The 25,424-nt window shown below is 45.1% G+C and overlaps 1 protein-coding gene across 2 annotated transcripts in view; it reads left to right on the top strand.

The window, feature by feature from the left end:
- The first annotated feature begins 529 nt into the window (after window positions 1-529).
- Window positions 530-25,424, top strand: part of FCHSD2 (FCH and double SH3 domains 2) — a 91,747-nt gene continuing 66,852 nt past the window's right edge. For both annotated transcript variants that reach the window (XM_088534996.1, XM_088534995.1), the window contains exons 1-3: window positions 530-695; window positions 2,587-2,684; window positions 21,252-21,297. In XM_088534996.1, coding sequence (XP_088391122.1) covers window positions 675-695; window positions 2,587-2,684; window positions 21,252-21,297 — 165 coding nt within the window. In that variant the 5' untranslated portion in view covers window positions 530-674. The remainder of the gene's footprint in view (window positions 696-2,586; window positions 2,685-21,251; window positions 21,298-25,424) is intronic.

The following is a 25,424-nucleotide window of genomic DNA, read 5'->3' as shown; positions in this document are numbered from 1 at the left end:
GCAATGTGCGTGCAGCCTCCTCATGCAATGGCTATATCGGCCTCCCTGTGCAATGCCTATAACGGCTTCTCTTCGCAATGCCTATAATGGCCTCCCTGTGCATGGTGCGTGCAGCCTCCCCGTGCAATGTGCGTGCAGCCTCCCCGTACAACGCCTATAACGGCCTCCCTGCAATGCCTATAACGGCCTCCCCGTACAACGCCTATAACGGCCTCCCCGTGCAATGCCTATAACGGCCTCCCTGCAATGCCTATAACGGCCTCCCCGTACAACGCCTATAACGGCCTCCCGCACCCCGCGCGCCCCCCCGCCCCGCAGCGCCGCCCGCATCGCGGCGCCCCCCTGCGGGCGGGACGGGGCGCAGCAGCCGCAGCGGCGGCGGCCGCGCGGGGCGGGGCGAGGCGGGGCGTGCGCCGCTCCCTCCCTCCCCGCGCGTCTCTATGGTGCGCGCGGAGGCCGCGCCGTTGCCCTCGGCGGGGCGCTCCCGAGTCGCCGTTTTTACCGTTTCTGTGTTTTTTTTTTTTTTTTTTTTTTTCCTCCCCTCCCGCCCCCCGCCTCTCTCCTTGCGGCCGCTCCTCCCCGCGGCGCCCGGCGCTGCCCGCGAGCGCAGCGGCGAGCAGGGCGGCCGCGCTCCGCCGCCGGCGGGTTCATGAGGAGAGCGGCGCGGCGGCACCATGCAGCCCCCGCCGAGGAAGGTGCGGCCTCCGCGCGGGGCCGCGGCCGCGTGTGGGGCCGGGCCGGGCGCTCCCGAGGCGGCTGTGGGGCCGCTGGGGCTGGGTGTGGGGCCGCAGCGGGGCTGGGGAGAGGGAATCGGGGCTGGATGTGGGGCCGGGGGGGAGGTTTGGAGCCGGCTATGGGGCGCGGGGGGGGTGGATGTGCGGCCGAGGGGGGGTCTGGAGCGGCGTGTGGGGGAATCGGGGCTGGATGTGGGGCTGGGGAAGGGAGTGGGGAGGGGGTTCTGCAGCGGGGGGGGGGGGGGTTGCGGCAGGTTATGGGGCCGGGGAGGGGGTTGCGGCAGGTTATGGGGCTGGGGGGGGAGTCTGGAGCGCGGTATGGGGCCGGGGGGGCGGCTCTGCAGCAGGCAGTGGGGTTGGGGGGGGGGTCTGGACCAGGCTATGGGGGGGGGGCGATTCTGCAGCAGGTTGTGGGGCCGGGGGTGGTTCTGGGCCGGGCTGTGGGGCCGGGGGGGTCTGCAGCAGGTTATGAGGGGGAAGGACCATATGGGGGGGCTGTGTCAGGCTATAGGGCCGGGGAGGGGGGTAGGATCGGGATACGGGGCGAGGGCAGCGCCGGGAGCAGGATACAGGGCAGGATTTGGAGCACGGACAGCCTGGGGGGCGGCTGGGGCTGGCTATGGGGCCGGGGGGTTAATTAACGAGGACGAGGAGCCCTTGGGGACCCCAAGGTGGAGGGTCCCGGCATTGGGACGGAGCCGGTGGGACCCCGGGGTGGCAGCGGCCGCCTTGGCCCCCCATGGGGGACCCGGGGGTTGTTCCTTCGCCCTCGGGTTTTCCTCCTGCACGGAGGGAAGGGGGTCAATAAAAAGCTGCAGGTCGGTGCCAGGGGCGGATGATTTTTTGGCTTCGCCGAAGCCGGGGACGCGCGGGCGACTTGCGGGATCGCGCCGGCGCTAATGGGGAAAACGTGACTTTAAGGCCGCAGTTAAAGGACCCTTTTGGAGGTTGCCATATTCATATATTTATTTATTTCCCTCCCTTCAGCCTTAAAATTGAGGTTTTTCCTAGCCGGCGTGGTCTGGAAGGTCTTTTTTTGCCGGGCTAATAAAAAGAGGGAGATTTGGGTCTCCCCCCTCTTCGTTTTTCATTTCCCCCATTCTGCGTTTTGGTCCCCCCCAATCCAAAGGCCTTTCGATGCGCTGCCGGTGACGGGTTTTATTTTAGGCCGATTCCTGGACTCTTTGTGATCACTAGAGGGCTTAAATGCCAAGACCGCTTGTTTTTTACCAATAATAACATTTTTTTCAAAAAAAAATCCCGCTTCCCATTGCCTCAAATCGTGGTCCTGTGCCCTCTTGCGCGTTAGCGAGTGGCTTCCCAAATTATCGAAATCCTCAGGGTTGTGAAATTCAGAGGGAAATTGCATAATACTGAAAACCTGAGGCCAACCTTATGGAGTGACTTATGCAGAAGGGCTTCTGCCCCCATGTGCAATTAAGAAATAACCTTATGTGGGCGCTCTCCTTAATTATCATAATTGGAGCACAGTTTAATTGAGACTCTTCAGAATCCTTCAACTTGTGCCGAGTGTACTCACCATCAATGCGCTTTTTACCTGCTTTCCTTTTCCAAGCTTGCTTCCCTCCCCCTTGTCATCCTTCTCTCTTTTTTGGGGGGAAAAATATACATTTTTGCTAGTGTTGGAGCATGCATGAGGTTTTTGACATGCGAAATGAAGGGCTGCTGGGGTTAGAGCGTTTGCTGAAATAACAGAGTTAAATCGCGCCGCTAAATTCTGCCTCCTAATTTTCCACCGAAACGAATACATTCAAAATTAGGAAACTTTAGTTTTTTGTGCTGAAATGTGACCCCTGCAGAAAATATAGACGGTCTGTGCTTTTCTTTATAGGTGAAAGTTACACAGGAGCTAAAAAACAGCCAGGTTGAGCAGATGACAAAACTCCAGGCCAAGCATCAGGCAGAATGCGAGCTGCTCGAGGATATCAGGTAAGGCCACAGCAAATGCTACCAGGAATTCACAGAATCACAGATTCCTTTCGGATCTAGCTTTGGAAGAACATTTGAGTTACAAAACTTCAGGAACTGACGATGGAATTTCCTCTTTGGATTTCCTGCTTTTAGGCTGTTAAAGTTTTGACACAGCTGGAAATTATAACTGGAGCTAACACAATGCACACCAGTTTTTCTTCTCTTCAATGGGGGAAATGTTTGAAAAAAAAAAAGGCACCAAAAGCATACAAAAAGCATTGGTTTTTCAGCAGCATTTCTCTCTATAATGGTTTATTTGATTTGCCAGTTATAAGAGCTTGCTAAAATTATTGACAATATTTTAAAACCCCTGGTGATTTACGTCCTGTTACAAATGGCTTTGAATAACACTTTTAAATGGATTTCATTTTTTTACCAGAAACTTATAAAAAGATACTTGCATTTTTTTAATTCCCAAACTCTTTACAGGCTAAAATCAGCAGGGAGAATCTCGAGGACATAAATTGCATTTTTCTTATTATTCATTTTAACTAATGCTATTGCTTCTCTTTATCATGAAAGTTTGCTTTTAACAAGATATTCATGGAGATGGGGTCCTTGGAATTACTTGGAGGAATTGCTTGGAATTACTTGTTCCCTTTGGAGGGGCTCACTTTCTAGAATGGTTCTTCTGCAAAATGTTTATCAATTAATTGCTTTTTCTTCTGTTTTGGCACCGTGTAGTCCACCTTCCAGCTAGTTAAATGAGATTTCTTGCTTTGTATTGGTGTTTAAAATGCAAAAGTGGCAGCTTTGACGGGTGACATGCTGCTCCAGTCCCCTCCAGTCAACCAGAGGGTCTTAACCTCAGTCTCCCACCTTTTTTGTGGATATTGGAATGCTTTTCTGCATGGGAAACACCACAACATTTATTTCCTTGGATTAAAATTAGTGACTGTTTAGAGTTCAGCTAGCAAATGCTGAGTGTTGAGCCATAGATTGATCTGAGGAATCTTCTCCCTGGATAAAAACTTATTCTTGGAACATTTAGACCAGGTCCTGCTGCTCTGGTCCAGGCTTTATTAGCGCTTCCCATTTTCCAGGGCCTCATAATGACTCAAGCCTGGATTTCTCCCGAAATATGTCATATTTTATAACAGCTTTTGGTACAAAACAGGAAAACATGTGAAAAGGCTGGCTTAGAAAGCTTTTCCTCAGCGTAATTTATTTTCTGAAGTTCATTTAATTCCTGAATCTTAATGCTATGGATGAAGACGCTGGGTAATGCACTTAATTCGCTAAATCCGCGTCGTCGCCGCTCGGCCTTCCTGGAGCTCTGCGTTTGCAGACTCACCGTGTGGCTTCACAGCTTAAACATCCCTCAAACAGGGAATGATGCGATAGAATCCGACAGCTCCATCATGTCAGTGCTTTGTTGCACTACCAGGGTACAGAAGAGGAGGCAGCAAGAGAATTTTGGCCTCAAAATATTGGCTGGAAAGGAAAACATGACCTCGGCTTGCGAAGCAGAGGTGTTTTGATTTGTATTTAGCTGTGGAGGAGAAACTCGTGGTGCTGCTGCTGCATCAGGGACGCTCATGTGAGAGGTTTGGTGTCACCCCGTCCCGTGACCCGCGTGTTTGTTGATGCTCTGCAGCGCCCCGCGATCCCGAGCGCTCCAGAAAGCAGCATCTTTTGTCCCGGACATGGGGAATTATTCGGGAGAAAACACTCTACCCCCAAATACTACATTTTAACCAAACACTGTTTGTTTTTACCAAGGCTTGAGGGTCTCGTAGCCCTGTTTGAACTTTCCAGCAGGACAAGCCTGCGACTTCACACAGTTAAACTGCCCAAATTCTGCAGGTTTTAACTTCTGCAGCATTAAGAAACTCTGAACATGTGGCTTACGAGTTAGTGGTTAAGAATTCCTATTTTAAAAGGTTAAATTGCTACAAATAGCTATTGTGTGTATTAGCATATAAATGCTAACATTTAAGCTGTGTATGCAGTGTTAAAAAAGAAACAAACTAGTTTGGGTTTTAATATCCTTAATTACATTCTTTACATCCTTTTGGGCCAGTTTTGAATAAAACTTTAAATATCTGGAGCGAGGAAGTGATTGAAGGAAAAGATCAGAAAGTCCTCATACAAATTCCATGAAAATACATTCTTTGCATAGTGCGTTAGCAGATGATTCTGGCGACGTCCCAGATCATAAACAGACTCTCCATTTCAACAGCTTTGATATTTTTATGCAAAACTGAGCACTTTTAAGTGTTTAAAGCCAAAAACTTCACACTAGCCTTTGCAGGCCATGAAGGCTGAACTGCTGCTCATCCCAAATGGGACTTTCTGCTCTAGGTTGAGGAATACAGGTGTAACTCCCAATTTCCCACCCGTTCTGTAGTGATTTAATCTCCTTGAGAGCTGCTCACAGACCCACGAGGTTGACTTCAAGCTAAAATGTGCTGTATTTTGGAGTGATAACACCGGATTTTGCGTGTTTAGGGTGTAGCAGATCATGGAGGCAGGGAAGAAAAGCCAACATGTTTTGAATACGGAAGGATCTTAAAGCTCACCTAGGGCTGGGCAAAACTGCATTCCAGCAGGTGCCTGGAAAACTTTCCTGGATGTGAAACAGCTTTTGACACAGCATAAAATTATAATGTGCAATCCAATATCAGCTGCACTCTGAACTGTGGTGCCTTTCCCCTTCCCTGTGAACGATGGGTGGAAGTGAAGGATCTTTATGACTTGACTATAAGAAAAAAACATGGTTTTGAGCTAGATTTAAAGCAAGTAGGTTTAAAGACACCTTTTTTTCTTCCGAATCTCTGTTTGGGGCTTTCTATCACGTTCTTGGTGAGCGGGGAGTTTGTGGAATTCGTGATGCTTCCAGGGTCGCTGACCATATTTTTGGCACGGCCATATGTTGAGCTTTTGTCCTTTGCTAAAACTACTGCGTCCTTTCGCACTGGGATTGCTAGAAAAGATGGTCTCTCTGCTGGAGAAAGAGCTGGATTTTCCCCCCAAAAGGTCAGCTTAGACTTTGGTGCAAGCCAGAAATCCTTAAAAAAATTCCCTACATCCAATTTTGGGATGCTGCTTCGCTCCGGCCAGACCTGGCTTCTTGCAGGCAGCAAATTCCCTTTAGTTTTTCTTTTCCTAGCGTTATGAATGGATGAATTTATCAGAGGTGCTGGCAACCCTTCACGTGTTTTATTTTGCTTTCAAACATTGCCTCCTTCGATCGGTGGCCGTAAAGAAGTGCCTCATTGTAGTCTGAACCTGCCCTTAGTTTGCCAGGATATCGGCGCGATTTCCTTTCTGGGCGGCCGCAAGGCTGCAAGGAACTTCGTGTGATCCACATGTGAGTTTGATTTAAGATTTCCCTAATGGATTTATGTGCTGTAGACTTTACAAACCTGCTCCACGACAGCTCCTCCACCTTGGATGTTATCTCCAAGCTTAGCTCGCAAAGGAATTTCATATCCCTCCCCCTTACAAGGTCTTTTTTTCCCCCCTCGTGTTTTCTAAAATGCCTCTTGTTACTTCTTTTGCTTTTATGTTTTGCCAGCGAGAATGAGGTTATCGTTACTTGGCTGTTTGAATCGGCCCTAAAAGCCTGCACCAAAGGACTGCTCCCCTTTGCCAACTGTTTCTGCTGTAAGAGCCTGAGGAGCTGTGGGGCTGGGTGAGACATGGGGCTTTTGGGCAACTCGCCCACCTGAAAACAAGCCCTAAAACACCCCCAAAAAGGATATTTTTTAGATTGCATTCCCTGATCCTGCTTGCATTTTTGCAACCTCGCAGCATCCGCTAGCACGAGCGGTGACTGGGCAGGATGGGGAACCCGACTGTGCAACCCCAGCCCCAATTCTACTGCTCCCTTTAAAGATATATCCTTTGGGACAGGACATATCCTGTCCCGAATCCTTTAAATTCATTCACATCTTTCTCCTAAATCCCCTTTCTCCTGGATTTTCCCCATCATTCAGCCTTGATGGGAGAACATGAGTGAAGAAATGAGGCAACTTACTGGGGCTTTTCAGTTCCGCATCCGCTGCCGGGCCGGGATACTTGTTGGCAGCCTCTAATTTGGAGTCTCATTCCTGTAGCAACAAGCCTGAGTGTGCAGATGTTAAGGAAACAAAAAAAGGAAGCATGAATGAATATGTATCTGTGAATATCTGGTTGCTGCCAGTTTCAACATGTCATTTTACGTTTTGAATTATGCTCTGGGTAATAAGGTTACGTGTCACCTTTTGCTGCAAGGATACTTTGTACTCTGGAATTTGCCTGCGCTGCTCTAATCTCCCCGATTATGGTGGTAGGTTGGAGATAAGGTTTATAGCAACATTGGCCGGGAGTCAAGTTGCTGAAGGAGCAACTAACTGCAGCTCTGGTTTTAAATACAGCAAATTTCATACAGCAGCCGCGGTGCAGAGGGGGCAGAAAGCCTTGTTGTAGCATGGGTAGTGCTGCAAAAGGGTGAGCATGGAGGGGAAGAGCTCCAGAGAATGTATTTAATGCATCCATCCATATATTTTATATATATAAACTAAAAAACCCACAAGAAGTTCTGAGAACCCGTTACTTTTCCCGACCTGCGGCAAAATAGCAGGGAAAAGTTGACCTCTCTTCCTGCTCTTTCCAGTCTCCCGCCGCAGGGGAACACGATTCCTTCTTGGATATCCAGCCCTGTCTCGGGCTCTCCTGAGTTTTACCCTCCAGCTAGTGAGTCTCTGATAAAGTCTTTTTAAACTTCCTTTTCAGGAGGATTTTGTAAGGGTTTTTTTTGCCTTTATACTGCTCCTTAGAAGTTTGTCCTTCGCTGTCACCTCTTTTTCCCCTTCCAGGCTGCTCCTGTCTTGGTGCTCGGCTCTGCTGTTTGTAGCTTTACTTGGGCAGGAGCTGGTCTCCCTTCAGAGTTTTGCAACCTGGAAAAGCAGGAAAACAACGAACACATCGGGGAAAAAAACTCCTTAAAAATGCCTGAAGTGAATGGCATTGGCTTCGGCTGAGCAGTTGCACAAGGAGAGCCGTTTAACCTAGAAAATTAATATTTCTTTAACAGTAAAACGTGGAGTTTTCTTTACTACCTCCCTCACCAGGTAGTCGTTCTCACCGCTATTGAGAATTTATTATTTTCAAGGCCTGTTTTAATTCATTGAGGAGAATCAGGGTTATTCTTTGCAGTGATGCTCAGTCTGCAGAGGATCCGCGCTTCTCCGCATAATATTCCCTCTAAAGATGCCACGGAATATGTGGTCTGGGCATGTTACCTATAATTAGGCAGTCATTAAACAAGATGCACGCATTCTTGGATGAATTAAATCCTGGTGATGTTTTGACTGGAGCTGTTTGCGGGAAGCTTGGAATGTATTTAAAAAAATCCAACCCTCTGCCTACTGGGTGTGGAAGTCCAAATTTTCTGCAGAAAAAATACGGCTCGGGATAAACATAGGCACAGTGCAATGATTCAAGGCTGCTTTGGCACAGTGGAATTCAGACATGGGCCGCCCTGCTTTGTGTTGATCCCTGGCAAATAAAAAGCAATGGATCCCCTGTTTCAGCATTTCTGAGTGGCCTCGCGCTCCTGGATTAACTCACAAAGCTTGATTTTAATTTAGTTTCATTTTTTGTAGTGGACGTAACAGCTAAAACCCAGAAAGCAACAACCCATTTCTTGCATTAATTGCAAAAAAACATTTCTTTTGGCCTTACCTTTTTGGTTTTTAAGTGAGTTTATGTTTATTAAAGCAACTCAGCTCTGGAGCTCTGCAATGAAAAGCTCCTGTTGCCCAAGGTGCTTTCAGGAGAATTCAACCTTGTGGCCTTAGCTAGTGAGCCCTGCATCTTCCCCATGTGCTTGTCTGGAGATATAATAAAAATACAATTTTTACCAATTTTGTACCCTTTTTATACCCTTTTTACCCTTTTTTTTAGGTGTTTAGCCTGGAAAAGCTTGTTTATTTTTTGTCTTATTTTCATTTTTCTATTCCAGTATGGCTTTTTCTTAAGCTAACTACCATTTTTCTCCTAAATGCTACTCAGCCGAGCGGTTGCCATCCGGGTGTGCAGAGCTGCCTTGTCCCAGCGAGAGCTGTCCCCAAGACGGGGTATATTTAACTCACCAGATTGTCACTTGTGGAAACTGGGATGTGGTAGAAGCAATTTTAGAGGCACAAAAGAGTAGTTGAATTTTTGTCCTGCTAAAATACCCACCGGAGCCTTCTGGATTCCTGGTGATGCCGACATTCTGGCCCCAGAACTGAAGGAAGAAGTAAAACCCTGTCCCCAAATCCACAATGCAGGCAGTGCCACAGGGCTGGTGTATTCAAAAAAGCTAATATAATAATAATAATTTAAAAAGCTTCTGTCTCAGAAGCTCATGTCCCTGTAAACGTGGTCATTTTTGCCAGATCTGAAGCTGTTTTTAGGTTTTTGCCTACAGATATGATTGGGACCAGTGTGCATTTTTCATAAAATCCAGTCGAACTTCACCTTATCACAGATTAATGCTGAAAATCATCTTAAGCAATGTTACATTTCTTTAACATAACTCTTTTTTAATGTTCTGATGATGCATTTTGTGAATTTCCTTTTAATATCTGAAATTCAGGGTCGAGCCAGGTTTGCAACCCAAAGGGAACAGGCTGGTCTTGTCTTTAGTTGGGCCTTGAGCATCTTGTGCCCAGTGTTGTGCAGGAATCTTGTCCTCAAAAATGAAGGAAATTATGATAAAACAGACATCCTATAAATATTCTTCAAAAGAAGCAGCATTTTTGTTCTCATTGAGGACCCCTCTTGGATCTGGATCACAGGAGAGGAGTCAACCTGGATGCAAAGAGCTTTTCTTGCCATCTTTAGCTCCCCAAATCCAGCGCCTTTGCTCTAGGAAATTTCTGCACTTCTCACTGGATTTTCTACCTTGCTTCCGCCTTGTATTATAATTAATAAGTTTAATTTTTCTCTCAAATACCCTTCTGACTTTCTTATTATTTTTCACCTTGGTCAAGTGGACCAGCTTGTTCAACCTTCTCCATTGGACTGCTCGCAGGAATATGAAGCAACACATGGAAAAAGTTGTTCTACGTTCCCATTTAAAGTTATATTTAAAATTCTTTAGGCGGAACCAGAGTTATCCCATCAGATATTTGCAGTAAAGCTGGGTTTTGTGCTAGCTCCAAGGAGCGCCTTGGTGTCTAGTTTTATGGGAAGAGCTCAGCCACACCGAAGACTTTCCAAGATTTACGGTGGCAAAGCCACTAGCTGTAACCACTTCGAGCTCACGCGTCGGTGAGGAGCATTTTGGCACCCGGGGCCGTGTTTAAATGCACACAATACCAGGCATAAATAGGTTGTTTCTTCTGGCCTTGCTAAACCCTGCGTGCAGGCTGAAAAAACTACAAAACCACCCAAAACGCCAGCCCAAAAACGCAAACCACGCTCTTCCTTGAGCATGCGGGGCGCTCGAGCTGATCTCAGATCAATAGTGCTTTGACTATAGGCATAAAAATGTTTTTTTATTTATTTATTTGAAATGAAACCGCCCCAGATGTTTGAGAACTTTAAATAGCTGCATTTTCTGGCAGTGCTTGGGAATTTCTGCCTTGAAAAAGGCAGAGCTGAAACTTCCCTCTATCAGGTGGTTGTGAGGCTTCATCTAAAACCCTTTGTATCTGTCCAGAGAGTGCACAGAGGAAACATTCATATTTTCTGTCCAAAATATATTACTGTGTGTGTGTATATATATATATATATATATGCATGTATGTATATATGTATGTCGTGGGAAGCCAAACAGGAAACACCATTTCTGGGAGGATCAATATTACTTTCAATTACTATTCATGTAGGTTTTCATCCCGATTACAGGAGCGAGAGAGAAGAAATGAGGGAAGAAGCAGGAACATCACAAGTTTCTTAATGCAAGTTGCAGTAAAGCCTGGGCCTTTGGGCTTCAATAAACTTATTGCAGTAGCTCCGCGGGGCTAGTAAAAGGTTTGAGCTTAGTCCCAAGTTGCTTTGCCAGCAGTACTGGAATACATAAGAGCTCTTTAAAAATAGATGTGGCTCCCAGGTATCTTTTTCCCTAGGGAACCTAACCGCTATCTCACCCATGAGTTTGGTTACTGTTCCCTTGCTAGAATTGCCTTTTTTCTGCTTATTTGGGGAAATGCAATTCAGTGGTTGCTCCTCCTGTGTCCAGTTGAGCTTATCCTCATCTCTGCTTGTGCTACTGCACTATTAAATGTATTTAAAAGCATTTCTTGCTGCTTGCTGACCCTTTCCTTGGCTTGTTGGTAAAACGTTTGGTACCGAATGGCCTTTCTTCTCTTCCTCTGCTTTAAAATACAAAACCAGCAACACCCTGAGAATTGATGCAGGAGAAAACAAGGCCCCTAGTGATTTTTGAGGGTTGTTTTAGCTTCTTCCTTTTCAAATGCACACAAGCAGGATAACAGGACGATGAGTGAATTTGAAACCGTTTGAACCTTGGGGCTTAATTTCCTTCCTAGCTCTTCTATATCTCTCTTCACAGTTAAAGAAACCCTCCCAGCTCTTCATAGCAAGCATTATGATTTTTATTTCTATTAAAATTAAGTTTTTATTATTTTTTGAGCTTCAGAAATGTTTGCTACAAGTCATGTCTTGGGGATCTTCATGTAGTCTGTCATTTAGACGAGGCTTTTGCTGGTCCCTCTGCAGCGTTTTGATGCCTGGGTCCAAAGACCATCTAAAGTTGCTTCCTCAATCTGCTTCTTGCCCGAGGAGAAGTTACTCGATCACCCCTTAACGCTGGGGGAATGAAATCCTCCCTTTTGCATCACTTCTCCAGCAGCTAATGGACATTGGGTGTTGAAGAAGGAGTCTAAAACTCTGCCTGAAGTATCTGAGCATCCTCACTGCGTTGCTGCAAGGCCATGAAACGTGTCCTCCAAAGGCCTTTGCTCTTCCCGTGGCTTTTTTTCCTTCTGCAAAAAAGCCAGATGCTTCCTCCTGCACCAGAGTTGGTGCCGTTTCCATAAGTAATACGTTTCCAATAGAATTAAATTATAAACTGACTCTTAATTGCCAGTTAAGCTGAGCTGGGTTTGCCCTTGGGGAAGATTATCCTCCGCCTCCTTTCTCTTCTGAGGTGTCTGCAGGAGCTGCTGCTCTTGCAGGCAGTGAAAAAGACCAAGAAAAAACATTGGCACAAGAGAGGGCTTCTCCTGCCCTCTTGAATATCCTGTCAAGGGGCTGGTTGGCACCGCTGAGTTGTTGCTTTTTGGAATAGGGTTGGGTTAAAGAGGTGGAAATAAGTCATGGCATCGTTTGGGAAAAGTCCAACTGGAAAAGAACCAGTTTGAGGCCAGGCAGAGCCCAAGCTGCCCCACGGCAAGTGAAACTGGTGAGAAAGCTCTTTTATTCTACCCTATGGATACGTCACCCATGGGAATTCAGCTGCCTCCACTTCTTTTTTTTAAATTTATGTCAAAAATTCCACCAATATATGGCACCAGAAAAGGTCTACAAACCATGTATGAATAGCAGGGATACGTTGTTTGGACTTCTAGCTGGTGTTCCTGCACTAAAACCTGACAAGGAACGCCCTGACTTCTGTCTACAGACATATTTTGCAGATTGGACAACAGATTTGAGTGACTTTTATACTTTTTGCCTTCAAATATTGGAAGAATAAGATATATGTACTGGGTAGGTCTAGTGTAGTTGTGCTTTGTGAGGAAAGAAAGTTTTGGTAATTATTAGTGGCATAATACATAAAAAGACAGCTTTTTGGTGTAAAGGCTTTAATGCAGATGCTTTTGAAAATAAAATCATGTAAAAAGCATAATTTATATATGAAGTACCTCTATCCTGGGGAAAAAAAAGTCATTCTACTGGGGAACACGGTCAAGTTTCCTAAAACGTGGCAGGTGAATAAATAAAAATTGTAAGGCTCTTATTGCCAACCACAAGATGTTGTGTAGATCTGGGGCAAAACGAGCTGTGATAATGACAAAAAGAAATGTGTTCTTAGAGAGCTGTCAAGCAAGTGGAGTCAAAGTTGCTCCTGTCATAGCCCTGTTTTCCAAAGGCTCCAAGTGACTCTGGAAATTAGGATGTGTTAGTGCTTTTGCCAATAGGACCCATCTTGAGTGTGATGAACCAGGCTTGGGAAAGCTATGAAAAATAACTTTGTGCTCAAGTTGTGTCTCCGTTTTGGTTTCCATTTGCAGCAAAACCTCATCCGAAATCACCTGAGATGCATTGAAATATGAAGATTCTTTTCTAACTTACTGCACGTGCTCATATTAGAGTGAGTTTATGTTTTTGTGTTAAAGAGAATGAATCAAACGTTGGAGTTTGCAAGAATTCACCGTGTTTAGGGGCAGAATTGATTTTTGTTTCAGCTCTGTTGCTAGTGGCAACTCACCCTGATCCCAAACTGCAGTGTGATTTATGGTGGATCCATCGCTCCCTATTTAACAGTCTGCAATTTTTTTCCATGTTAGAGGAGCGTAATTCAGACACGAGCTAGAAATAGTTCGTGTGTTAAGTACGGATTGCCGTTTCCAGGCATATTTAAAACTTGGGAAAATTGCATAGTCATTTTGGATAGTCTTATGAGGAAAGCTCCTGACTTACTGGAACTGCGAATGTCCCGGTAAACACGATGACTTTGCAGCACGTTGTACAAGGAAGTCTTCGGTTTCAAGTACATCAGATTAACTCTTGTCACCAGCAAGCAGTTTGCTCTTAAAAATGTAAACAGGGTTCGTAGGGAGGAATATATTTTTTTTTAAACAGCAGGAAATCATTCCTGCATGGAAATGTCCAAAGTCAAGGAATTTCAAGTTGGCCTGTCTAGATGTTGTGTTTCAAAGCCAGGTCTTGTTTAGCTGCTTCGTGTGTGTGTGTGTGCAAAAAAACCTCTTTTTTCCCCTTCTTTTCCCTCAATTCTTTAAATTGAGTGGGTTTGAATGAACCAGAGTGTGGAGATTGCCAGAAATACTCACTTGATCATTTTGAAACTCATGCAGCAATGAAAAGGTAATAGTAGAATTTAAGAGTCTTGAATTTTGTCACGATGTTTGGGTGGCAGTAGCCAAATGCTAAGAGCCCAGGGTTCACCAGGGAGATTCCATCTGCAAAAGATGATGGGAATTTCTTGATTTTTCTCTGCTGACTGGAACTTTCTTTCCCAGGAAAACGGTCAAGAGAAATTGCATCTCCCAAGTCTGCAGCCACTCATTTCTCCTATAGCCTCCAGGTTAGGGCTCAGTGATAGCAGGGACCATATCTGAGTCCATCTCCTTCCTAGGGTTTTCTAATTCCTCAGGGATCAATAGTTAGAAATTTTCTTTCCATTTCTGTTTTGGCAGATCTTTCATGGTTACTTTTTAAGAGTTTTTCATCCAAATCCAAGGAATAAGCTTTGGTGAACGTTAATTCCTCTCTCCAGCACTGGTCACCTGGATGGTGACTTCGTGAGTGGAGGGCAAGAAGATCAAGGTGCTGAAGAGTGAAAACCGAAGCAAAACCACCAGATATGAGGGCACAAGAGTAGTTTTAACACCCCGTCATGCAACTTTGATTCCCTGATGCAAAAAGGTCTTTATTATATTTGATTTAAGTTGTAAGCAGGCTTGCTGCTAAGTGCTTGAAATTCCTCCACCTCTGTTCGCCTGCAAGCGAATCTTCTTTTCATGTAACTTATCTTAGTTGAGAAAAAGTAGGTTTTTAAAGAATGAAAAGCTTCATAAAAGCTTGCACAAGGTGGTCAGTCAGGAAGGGCGTCCTGCTAATTGAGATGCTGAATCAGAAGCAGCTGGTGAAAATCCCTGTAAATCCTCCACGGAGGAGGACAGGAGGGAAGGAGGGAGCGGGATTCTTTACAGTTGTAAAGTGTTTTACAGCAGTTGAATCAACACCAGGGGGTTTTATATATTTGACTATAAAAGGGTTGGGGAGGGAAAATGGTAACTGGCTTGTGGGGGAAAGCGGCCGCTGGAAAACGGTGACGTGTTTTGCAGTAAAGAGTTTATAGATGAGAAAAGAGCTCCAATATTTTACAGGATGTTTGATTTGTCACCTCCCGCCACTCTGCAGGAACATTTAAAGCTGTTTTTGGAAGGCCTTTTGACTTATAATTGAAGATTACAAAAAAAATTACAAATTAATTACAAAAAATACACATAAGAAGCAGCCAGGAATGGGAACGACACCCTGATTAATGTTATGTTCCCACTTTATAGCTGTGCAGCTGCTAATGCTGCCTTGAAGGATGGGGAATTTGCTGCTGAGGACAACCCTGGTGTTCCCAGTGACAGCCCGGAGCTTATTGGAATATAACAACTGAAATGACACCAGTATTAAAGAGGCCAGGCTGAAATCACTTAACTGACCTCCCTGCTATTGAATTTGTTCTCCTGTTTTGCACTAGCTGCAGATTATTAGAAATACGTTTCTGACTTTAATATCCCCATTTATTGCACTCGGGATGCTGTTAAGACTTCTAAATGTGTGTATAGATGAGTGTGAATTTTAAATATGTACATAAATAACTTCAGAAAACAGAGGCTTTCCTGTAAAACAGTTCAGTCGCTTGGGATTTAATACACTCTGAATGCCTCCGTTGTGGTGATTCCGTTTAGGATAAACAGAAAAATGGGAAGAGGAGGCTCTTGCAGGCAGCATCTCGGACTCTCCGGGATGGAGGATTTTGGTGGGTTGCTGCTCCAGCTTTGTGCCTGCTGGACGTGGAGGGGGATATTAATGCCACTCGTCCCTACATATTCCAGTATTCCTGAAGCACCTACATGGATATGCAGCTGCTAGCACTATATTTTTACAGCTCTTCTTGTGAACTGCTGGCCTAAACTGATGTGTTTTGATGCTTTCTGTTAGCTGAAGTACCTCTAAACTGAATTGTCTTGGTGAGCAACGCAGCTATCCTTAAATTAAAAGCTAGATAAAAGGACTTGTGGAATGAAGTATACTTATTTGTTCTAAAGTAAAAGGGACTTTATGCCTTTCTCTAGGGCCCTGCGTTTATTTAGGGACCAGTGGTCAGGGCTTGATTCTTTTCAATGTATAATTAACACCCATTCTTCCTTTTCCAGTGGAGAGTTGTTGATTAATGCTCACACAACTCCATATCTCCGTGCCCACCATGAACTTGAAGGAATATCCCTTTTGCTTAAGTCCCGCTTGCCCAGATCAGAGCAGGGAATCAAACCTCCAAACCTGAGCATTTCTGAAGAAAGCCTCTTTTGCAACAACGCGAGAAAATACTCTGAAACTTTCCACCTGGAGTGTTTCTGCTTGCTAAATGGAAACTGCAACTGCAGGGAATGTTTTAGTGCAACCGTAACCATACACAAACGTGACCCGCTGTCTATTGACCGGTCATGATTTCACCTTTGCGGGGTTCAGGTTTTTCTCTTGGTGTCCCTTGCTTTTTGCTTCGACGTCCGTGGGCTTTCAGTAGTTGGCAAGAGAGTGTTGAGGAATCTGCTATGAATCGTCATGGTTGGAAAAGACCTTCAAGATGGAGTCCAAGCGTAGATGCAGTGGATGGTGTGGTGGTTCCATCTGCTTCTAGGCCTCCCTGTGACTTGTTGGTGAGGGTCAACATCTGTCAGCTCAAACAGGCCCCTTCTCTTGGATCTTTCCTGCCTGAAGAGTATTAGATCTTTAACCTTCCACAGTCAAGAAGGCCAATGGGCTCCTGGCTGCAGCAGGAGCGTTGCCAGCGGGCGAGGGAGGGATCCTGCCCCTCTGCTCAGCTCTGGGGAGGCCGCACTGGAGCATTGGGGGCAGCTCTGGGCTCCCCGGGACAAGAGGGACCTGGAGCTGCTGGAGAGGGGCCAGGGCAGAGCCACGAGGATGAGGAAGGGACCGGAGCAGCCGTCGTGTGAGGAAGGACTGAGCGAGCGGGGCCTGTCCAGCCTGGAGAGGAGCAGCCTGAGAGGGATGTGACCAACATGGACAAGTACCTGAGGGGAGAGTGCAGGGAGGACGGGGCCAAACTCTCCTGGGTGGTGGCCGGTGCCAGGACAAGGGGTGCCGGGGCCAAGCTGAAGCCCAGGCAGCTCCATGTCCATGTGAGGAAGAACTTCCTTGGTGTGAGGGTGCCGGAGCCCTGGCACAGGCTGCCCAGAGAGGCTGTGGAGTCTCCTGCTCTGGAGATCTCCAACCCGCCTGGATGCGCCCGGGTGCCCCGTGCTCTGGGTGTCCCTGCTGGAGCAGGGGGTTGGACTAGATGATCTCTAGAGGTCCCTTCCAACCTCAGCCCTGCTGTGACTAGAAGGTGCTGGGCCCGGCCAGCATGACTGATCCACGGCAAATCGAGCCTGACCAGCCCCATTGCCTTTTGTGGTAACTGGCCGTGTGGACAAGGGGACAGTATGGGGACAAGAGGACATTGACTTTAATAAGGCCTTTGACGCAGTCTTCCATGGTACAATTCTAGCCATGTTGGGGATATGTGGACTCTAAAGGTGGACAATAAAGTAGGTGGAAAATTGATTCCCAGCTCGCAGGGTGGTGGACAGCGTGGGGGATCGATGCTGTTTAATGTCCGTGTTAGCAACCTGGCCGATGGGCTGGAGGCTGCTGTTGGCAAGATCACCAACGTTATCAAAATGGGGGGAAAAGTCAATAGAAACGCTGGAGGCAGCGCCGTGTTCAGAGCGACCTTGGCAGGCTGGAGAGACGGGCTGGCAGGAGCGTCACGAAGGTCAACCAAGGCAAAAGCCACGTCCTGCTGCAGGGACACCTGGACACTGCGAGGGGACAGGCCGAGGGACAGGCAAGGACCTGCTGGCCACATGCGGCCCATGGGCAACATCAGCTGGCTGAGAATCAACGGGGACTATTGGAAGGGGGAACTTCCTTTTGAATATAAGAAACATTTTTGGTTTTTTTCCCCCAAAAGTGATCCAACCCTGGAGGAGTGTCCGGAGTGGGGTGGAATCTCCATCCGTGGAGATACCCAGGCCCATCCTGGACACAACTCTGGACAAACTGATGGAAGTTGGAGCAGAGACCCCAGAGGTCCCTCCCAGCCCCAGCTCCTCTCGAAGTCTCCAGGTTTCTGTTTTATTCCTAGCAGTTTTTGCTCCTTGACCGTTGAGGGTTTATTTATATCTCCTCGACTACTGGATTTTGATCTGCTGAGGGTATTTGACCTGTTTGAAGCGATGACATTGCTAGTCCTTTAACCTGAAACAGCTCTTGACTTGTTCAAATATAAAAAAAAATAGATAAGAAAGTCCCTGATAAAGTTCAGACCATTGCAGGAATCTTTGCGGCAAAGTGTTCTAGAAAAGAATTTCCTTTTAGCTGGATTTTTTTTTAAAAAAATGCAGTAGTAATTTGGGCATTACTGTACTCTGTGTCGATGTGCTGCCAGTGTACAGCAAGCAGGAGCTGCCAAGCCCTGATTTTTATTTATTTATTATTATTATTTATTGCTAGCGTATGTTCCAGCTGTGGCATTCCTGAGGTGTTTTTGGGGAGGCCGGAGCTTTTGGGGCATGTCCTCACTCACTGATCCACCTCACTGGCTGCTGAGGAGTTGATTTGAGGTAAAATGTGTTGGAAAGCGCTCTCCGATCCTCAGGTCGGTTTGTGAGGCGAATCCTAGTCAGGGTGAATTGATTCCTTCTCTTGTTCTTTAAATTTGAAATCACCTCATTACTCTCATGTCAACGGGACTAACAAACATCTCACCTTCCTCCTCCTCTTCCTCATTCCCCTCTCGTCATATTGGGGCCTTCACCTCTGCGGTTGCTTTGATTCAGGTTTTGCTTTTTCTGCCCCACAATGCTGCATTTTAGTAAAACAGAGAGAAAATATTGCCCTTATTCTCCTCCTTCCCTTAGACATACAGCAAGCTGTAGAAAAAAGATCAAGGAGGGACTTTGGAGAGTCATTTTAGGAGCTTTACCTGTTTCTTCTGCTCACCACACCAGCATGAAGTGCGTCTGGATAATTTTTTTCCTCCTTTCTTCCTTGTATTTTTAATTTCTCGATAAAAGCAAGAGCTTTAGGCCTTCATTTTAATACTGTAGATCATAAAGCTTCATCCAGATACTTTCCATTGCTTGAAACCTATTGAATTAAAGCCGACCAAAGAACCGCAGTCCTCGAGGAAACCAAGGGATCTGCTTGGTCTTGCTTCCCATTCCTGGAGTAAGTTATCCCAGATCCGAAGTCGGGAAGGAATGGAAATGAGAGAGGGAGCTGGCTTGGGGCCTAAACACACAGCAGAACCATCTCCATCCTCCTCCTCCACAGAAATTTCATCCGAAAGCCAAGTCCTAACCCCACGCGTGGTCCTTATGGTCATCTTGGCTCAGCAGGACAGATAGGCCACGCTGTGGGCGTGTGGTAAAATAGCATTCATTTGAAATAGCAGCTTCTCCTCCTCGTGATGAGCATAAGTTAATTCTTTTCCCAAAAAAAGAGACTAAACCAGGACTTCCCACAATATAAGTACTGGCAAATGCCATTCTTCAAGTGGGAAATGGTCACAGCTCGATTACATCCCTGGACGTTGTCGGAGCTGGTTGGATCTGCTCCTTGCCCTCTCTTTCTACTATTTTTAACTGCTTTTGAAATATTTCTAATAGGACAGTGGAGGTAAAGACGCCGCACGGGTTAATGTTCGTAGAAATAAGCAGTTAGTGAGTGAATGTTTGTTTTTAGGCTCTGAATAAAATCCCAGTTCTACACATAAAATCTAGATACGCACATGAAAATTTTCAGGTTTCCCAAGATAAGGAAACGCGATGGATTTGTCAGCCTTTTTTTTTTCCTGCTTGAAACTATTTTCTCCTGGGAAATTTGCCTACGCAAGTCTCATATTTCTTCGTGTTTTGTAATACGTTTATGGCTGTCATAAAAGGATTCCTGTATAAACTGTCCCGAGGTTAAACCCAGCTTTGTGTTTGCCTAATCAAGGGAAATGCAGTCACAAAGCGACGCAGAGCAGCAACTTCAAGCCGTGCGGATGGCTGAGCCTGTCAGTCCTGCAGCACGTACCCACACGGAGATCAAACACAAACCTAAGGATTGTATAAACTGAATTATGCGCTGCCTTGCCACCTCTTATTTTCCCATTTAAAATACAGAATAAAATCAAAAATAGCCCCGCAATGCTTCTGATTTATGGAGCTGCTACTGTACAACACGTCTTCGTGCAGGAACTTGCAGTCGTGCCAAAGCTGAGGCCGGGATTTCTGCCTGTCTCTTTTTTTTCCCCGGGGAAATTTGATTTGCATGGTGTTTTGTAATTCTATAGGGCCAGTCGAATGCTTTTGTTTTTCATCTCTAGTGTAAACCTTTTAATACCGGAGGTTTTTAGAAGGGTATCTTAAGCTTCCAGCTTGTCACAGCTACTGTTGTGCAATTAGTTTAAGTGGAATTTGTTTGGAGCGAAGGAAACCTCATGGCAACGTATACATCCCCACTTTATGTGTACATTAACTAAAGTATTTCTAACATTTAGCTGTGATTATCCGTTTTCAGATAAGATTGGCCAAGAATGAGAAAATAACTGCCTTTGGTAATGAGCTTTCCCAGAATTACATTTCAGAGACAGCTGCTTGTTTTCTTTTATTTTTTCAATATTGATAGCACATTTTGGGTATTATTAATTATTTCCAAAGTCATCTGTACCACTAGAAGAAAATTAAGGGTTTTTTTTTTTTTTTTTTTTGCCTGGGGATATTATATCTTTAGATACACTTCCTGATCTCCTTGGGCTGTTGGACTTTGGACCAGGAACACCTATAATAAAGCGTTTGGTAATATTTGATTAAATATCTTGAGTGCTTTACAAAGCAGGCTCGTTTCTAAGCGTCTCGGGCAACTTAACCTCTCCTTACCGAGGCGTTTTGCCTTGCGTGGTGGTTGTATTTATTGCTGAAGAGCCTTGACACATCCAGATAGTTGACATATGTGTGACTGGGGATGGAAACCTCCGTTTAAATGACATTGAGATGGAAGCTCCCAAATGCTTTCCCTATTGGAGCACAGGGGTGATGCTGATGTAAAACGGCACGCCGTGATGGGCTGCTATAATGGGTAAATGAGGGTTTTGCTGGGGGATAATATGGGCTTAAAGTTAAAGGGTTGTGATTAGAGTTGCCGAATCGGTTGCTCTTGAGGAAACATGGCTTTCCTTATTAAAAAAAGGAAATTTAGAAGTATGAAAGCCAAATTCTTTGCTGTGCTACCAAATTCTTTTCTGGGCTGCGCCAGTGGGAAGCTGATGAACTTCTAATGAAGTAAACGGTATTTGTGCTTGGTAGTCCTGGGAACTGAATTTATCCAATAAAACGTGGAATTTTGGGCACCACATATGCGAGATCCACACGCGCAAGTCACTAGGCAACTCATACACAGTTGTCAAACAATTTCGCTTGTTTTTCATTCCTCCTTTAACTCTAAATAGACTGTCATGCAGCAGAGTTGAGAAGAGTTGACCTGCAATGATAGAAAACGCTTTTAAGTACTGAATTCAGAGTGTTTTCCCATATGTATTAACGGATTTCTTTTTTTTTTTCCTTTCTTTTTCAGAGCTTTCAGTCAGAAAAGAGCTGCGATTGAGAAGGAGTATGCGCAGGTAGGTTCTGCAACACCCTCGTGTCCATCATTCCTCGCTCCATGCTGTTATTCCCTGACAACGTTTGCTCATTAGTCCTTCTTGCCCATGTATGGTTTTGCATTTGCCTTTTCCATAATTTGGTTAATATGGAAATATGTCCAGATTGCCTGGATGTGATGCTCTGCAACGTGCTCCTGGTGCTTGAGCAGAGAGGTTGCACTTGATGATCTCCAGAGGCTCCTTCCCACCTCAGCCCTCTGTGATGCCATGGAAGTATTTGCTGGAATTCTGAACTGTTAATGTTTCTCCAAATTTGCAAAAAAAAAAAAAAACGTCTTTTATTTCTTGGGAGAAAACTAATGCGAAAACTGTGCAAAAAACGAGATCAGGTCAGTTGTCACAAAGGAGATGTATTTTATCATCTGTAGTCCAAAATAAACTCATATTCACATTCCTCAGCAAGCCCAGCTTCCCCTTGATCTGCAGCAAAACCAGCCAGGTTTCGCCTAACGCTTGTGATTGATAGGGAGCAGAATGAATTTCCATGTGTTTTGTGGGAAAGGAAGGAAGATGGATTCTCTTTTCCTCCCATTTCACAAAAGTGGAGAGCATCTAATAAGGAGCAGCTGTCTGCTTAATTTCCAGTAAGGGCTCTTAGAGCTTAAGTCTAAGTACCACAAATTAAAAATAAATTAATGTACTTTTAAATAGATTAAAGGTAGAACAAAGTGTAAGTGGGGGGACTTGTCCATCTCACTATGCCATCATGCAAGAGGAGGTGTCCCTGCTTTTACAATAGCTGATTTTGGGGTAGGAATGCAACCTGAAAATCAAGGCCGTCACCAACTGTTTCCAAAACGAGAGTTTTGGGGCATTACCGCTATTTCATCCTCAAGTAGGTGCCAAATGATGGTCTTTGGTGGCTCAGACTTTGCTTGGTTTTCTATGAAAGAGCATTTCTGTATAGTTTCCAACTCTGCTACACGTGTTTTACCAGTCCTAGACTTTCTGCAACTAGAAAACACTTAGCAAGTCAAAACTTTTACAGAATTCAGTCCAAAACTCACAATTGTCCTAAAGGTTTGTGGTTATTGGTGCTACCACGCTTTTGTTGTACCAAAAAATGCACTGTCGTGCATCGATCCCATCACCAGTTACACTCAATTTGATTAAATATAGCAAATTTTCTATTACCCAATCAATATATGACTTTGATTAAAACTCTGTCTTCTTTAGTGATTGTGTAATGCCATTGTAGAGGATTTAAGGTCAATTTTTAATACATTTTCGTTGTCAAAGCGGTGCGTGTTTTTATAGGCAGAGACACTTCGGGCATTCGCTGAGTTTAGGGAAGGGTCTTGGTAAGCTAGAAAAATAATTAGGCTCTTCTATTGGGATGGCTTGGTGTTAACAACAGACACTTTCAGCTATTGGCATTCAAAAGGAAAAAAGAAAAAAATTCCAACAATTTGAGATTAGTTTAATGACTGCTTAAATCAATGCAGTTTAATGGGCTTGGTGCTGGGGGGGCAGCCCAGGAATTGTGTTGGACGTTTCTCCTTGGGCCTGTTTCTGCTTTTGGGATTTTTCAGTTTCCCTCCGATTGCGCAGCAAGTGGCTTGGATGTAGGAGGTAAATTAGAGGAGCTGGGGTGTAAATTAGTGTTATTTTTAAGGGCTTTTTGCTGAGCCCGCTATGTGCAGGAGGAGCCTTTTTTCGGCTTCCCCAGCTTTTTTAGGATGTAGAAGTGGGAAAAGTATCGGACGTTGGTCCTGTCACTGTCGTCTTCCTTCCTAGATCTGTTGGGAACTAAGCTATTTTATTCTTATTTTTAGTGTGACGTTATTTAATATAAGCTTAAAGGCTTATCTTAATATTTAGGCTTGAGGATATTTAAAGGTTCTCGTGTCCCATTCATAATAGTGTTTAAATGGCAGCGTTTTAGTATTATTATTATCTATCCCGTGATTAATGAGTTAAGTGAAATTAATGGCTAAGAACATTTGTTAGGTGGAAGTAGAGCTTACCGAGCAGCGTGTGCTTTGGCTGCTACCTGGTCAAGACGCTTTTGCCTGATAAATAGATGAAACATATTAATTTTTGAAGTGATAATTAAATTTCTGTCACACTTTTCCTTATTTTGGAACATTTTAAAGGACCAGTCAATCTTCCATTCTCTGTGTCATGTTCTTGAGGATGCGCAAGCTGCTTGCCATGGTTTTGTCTTTTTTTCTCAACATTTATATCTATATATGTACAGATAAAAATATTTTATATTTCTATATACATTATATATACATATATATACGTTCAAGTTTGCAAATACCCCCAGGGAGTCTGAGCTGCAAAAGGGACCGCCATTTCCACGCTGGTTTGGTGCCAGGACTCTAAGACGGTGCTGTAAACTACCAAGAAGTTTAAAACTTCTGGAGATGCAAATAAAAGTTTAAATTAAGGTTAAAATGATAAAAAAATGTTTTTTTTTTATTTTTATGCTTCTCTCTGGTTTTCTGGAGGTCAAATTAGCACTGAAGAGGCGCGTGTGCTCTGTCGACGTAGTTACGGTGTCGGTGACCTGGACGAGGTGCTGGGTGTTGCTTGCTGCTTTTTGCAATTGTGTGTTGCAATAAGAACATAAAAATTCTATGAAAATAAACATTTAGCTGGGTTCCCCACTGTGTCTTGCTGACTTGTGGGGTGACTGAAGCCCCAGCTTTTGCAGACGTGCATTGGTTTACCCTTGCGTTGCGTAAGCCTGAAAAGCTCTGTTATTATTATTATCCTCGTTGAAAATAATAATATTTTTATAGCAGAAGCTTTTGGCAACCATGCCACTTTTGATTCAGCTCCAAAATTCCAGTAAGGATCTTTCCCTCTATAAAACACGTGGCGTTTTACAGCAGAGGAGTCGTGCAGGGGGATTCATCTGCAAAGCACCTCTGCTCTCAGAGGTAAGAGGTGCCTCGAGGGCCTGCAGAAAAATCCAGTTCTTTCATTTCCAGGCTGAAATCCCGTCCTCCCTCAGCCCCAGCTCCTAGCAAAGTGCTGGAGCGCCGGGATAATAAACTCGGAGCTTGAACGTGCTGCAAGCGCCTTCCTGTTCGCTCGCTCCCTCTCATCCTGGGGAAACGTTGGTCTTTCTGCCATCCGGATACAAAAGGTGACAGTGGCAGCGAGAGTCTGTGGGCTTTAGGGCTGGGGACAAACACGGAGCAGCCTTGGATTCCCCGGCCCGTAGAGCAGCTGGATTTCAGGCGCTCCTTCCTTTACGGATAGTGTTACGGAAACGGGCTGAAGCCAGCGGGAATAGCTCAGGCGTCCGGCACCTTCCTGAGGCGGCCGCGTGGCCCGGCTGCAGGTCCAGAGCTTCTGGAAAACTGTTTGCAGGATTTTCTTGAGATACTGCTGCTCCTGCGATCTCTGCACGATAGTGTTTTAAAAAGTTTCTAGAAAATAAAATTTCTAAAAGTTTCTTAAAAAAACTCTGGAAAGTCGTGTCCTGCGAAGCTCTCTGGCCACGCGAGATGTTCCCAGTGGCTTGAGATGGTCCTTGTACATTGGATGCCTCCAAAATTTGTCTTTTTTAGGTGGTTCTTTCCTATCTTGAGGACATTGCAGAGGATTTCAGTACTTGTTCACAGTGTGAAGTGCATGTTTTTGTCCTCCTCCTCTACTATGTGCTTTTTTCCCCAAGACAACCCCAGAGCTGGGGTCTGAACGGACACTTTCTACATAGACTTTCTCCACCTTCAGTCCCTTGAGCTGACCAGGTGCACGTGGTGCCACTTTGACATTGGAGAGCTCATTTCTTCCCCATTTGATCCCTTATTTATCCTTTCTCCTGGTTTGGAGTCTGGTTGATCCCATCTGTCATAGCAAGCCATGTTGGACAGTCTTGCTCTACTGTGGTTTGGTCTGAAGACTTTTTCCCGTTCCATTAATTAAAAATATGAGATAGAATCACAGAATCATTATGGTTGGACAAGACCGTTGGGATCAGCAAGTCCAACTGTAAATACTCACCAGCTTCCTGAAAAAAAAAGGGAAAAAAAGGTTAACCCGAGAAAGTCTGGAGGATGTGGAGCCTGTATGTGATGCAGAGGGGGATACAGAGATGTCTGAGGGCTTCGAGGAGATAATGTCTG

This window comes from Tinamus guttatus, unplaced genomic scaffold, assembly GCF_059628265.1.
Source record: "Tinamus guttatus ecotype Peru unplaced genomic scaffold, ASM5962826v1 Tinamus_guttatus_pri_ptg000602l, whole genome shotgun sequence".
Lineage (NCBI taxonomy): Eukaryota > Metazoa > Chordata > Aves > Tinamiformes > Tinamidae > Tinamus > Tinamus guttatus.
Note: the sequence above shows the minus strand (reverse complement) of the source record. Positions and strands in the feature narration are given on the sequence as shown.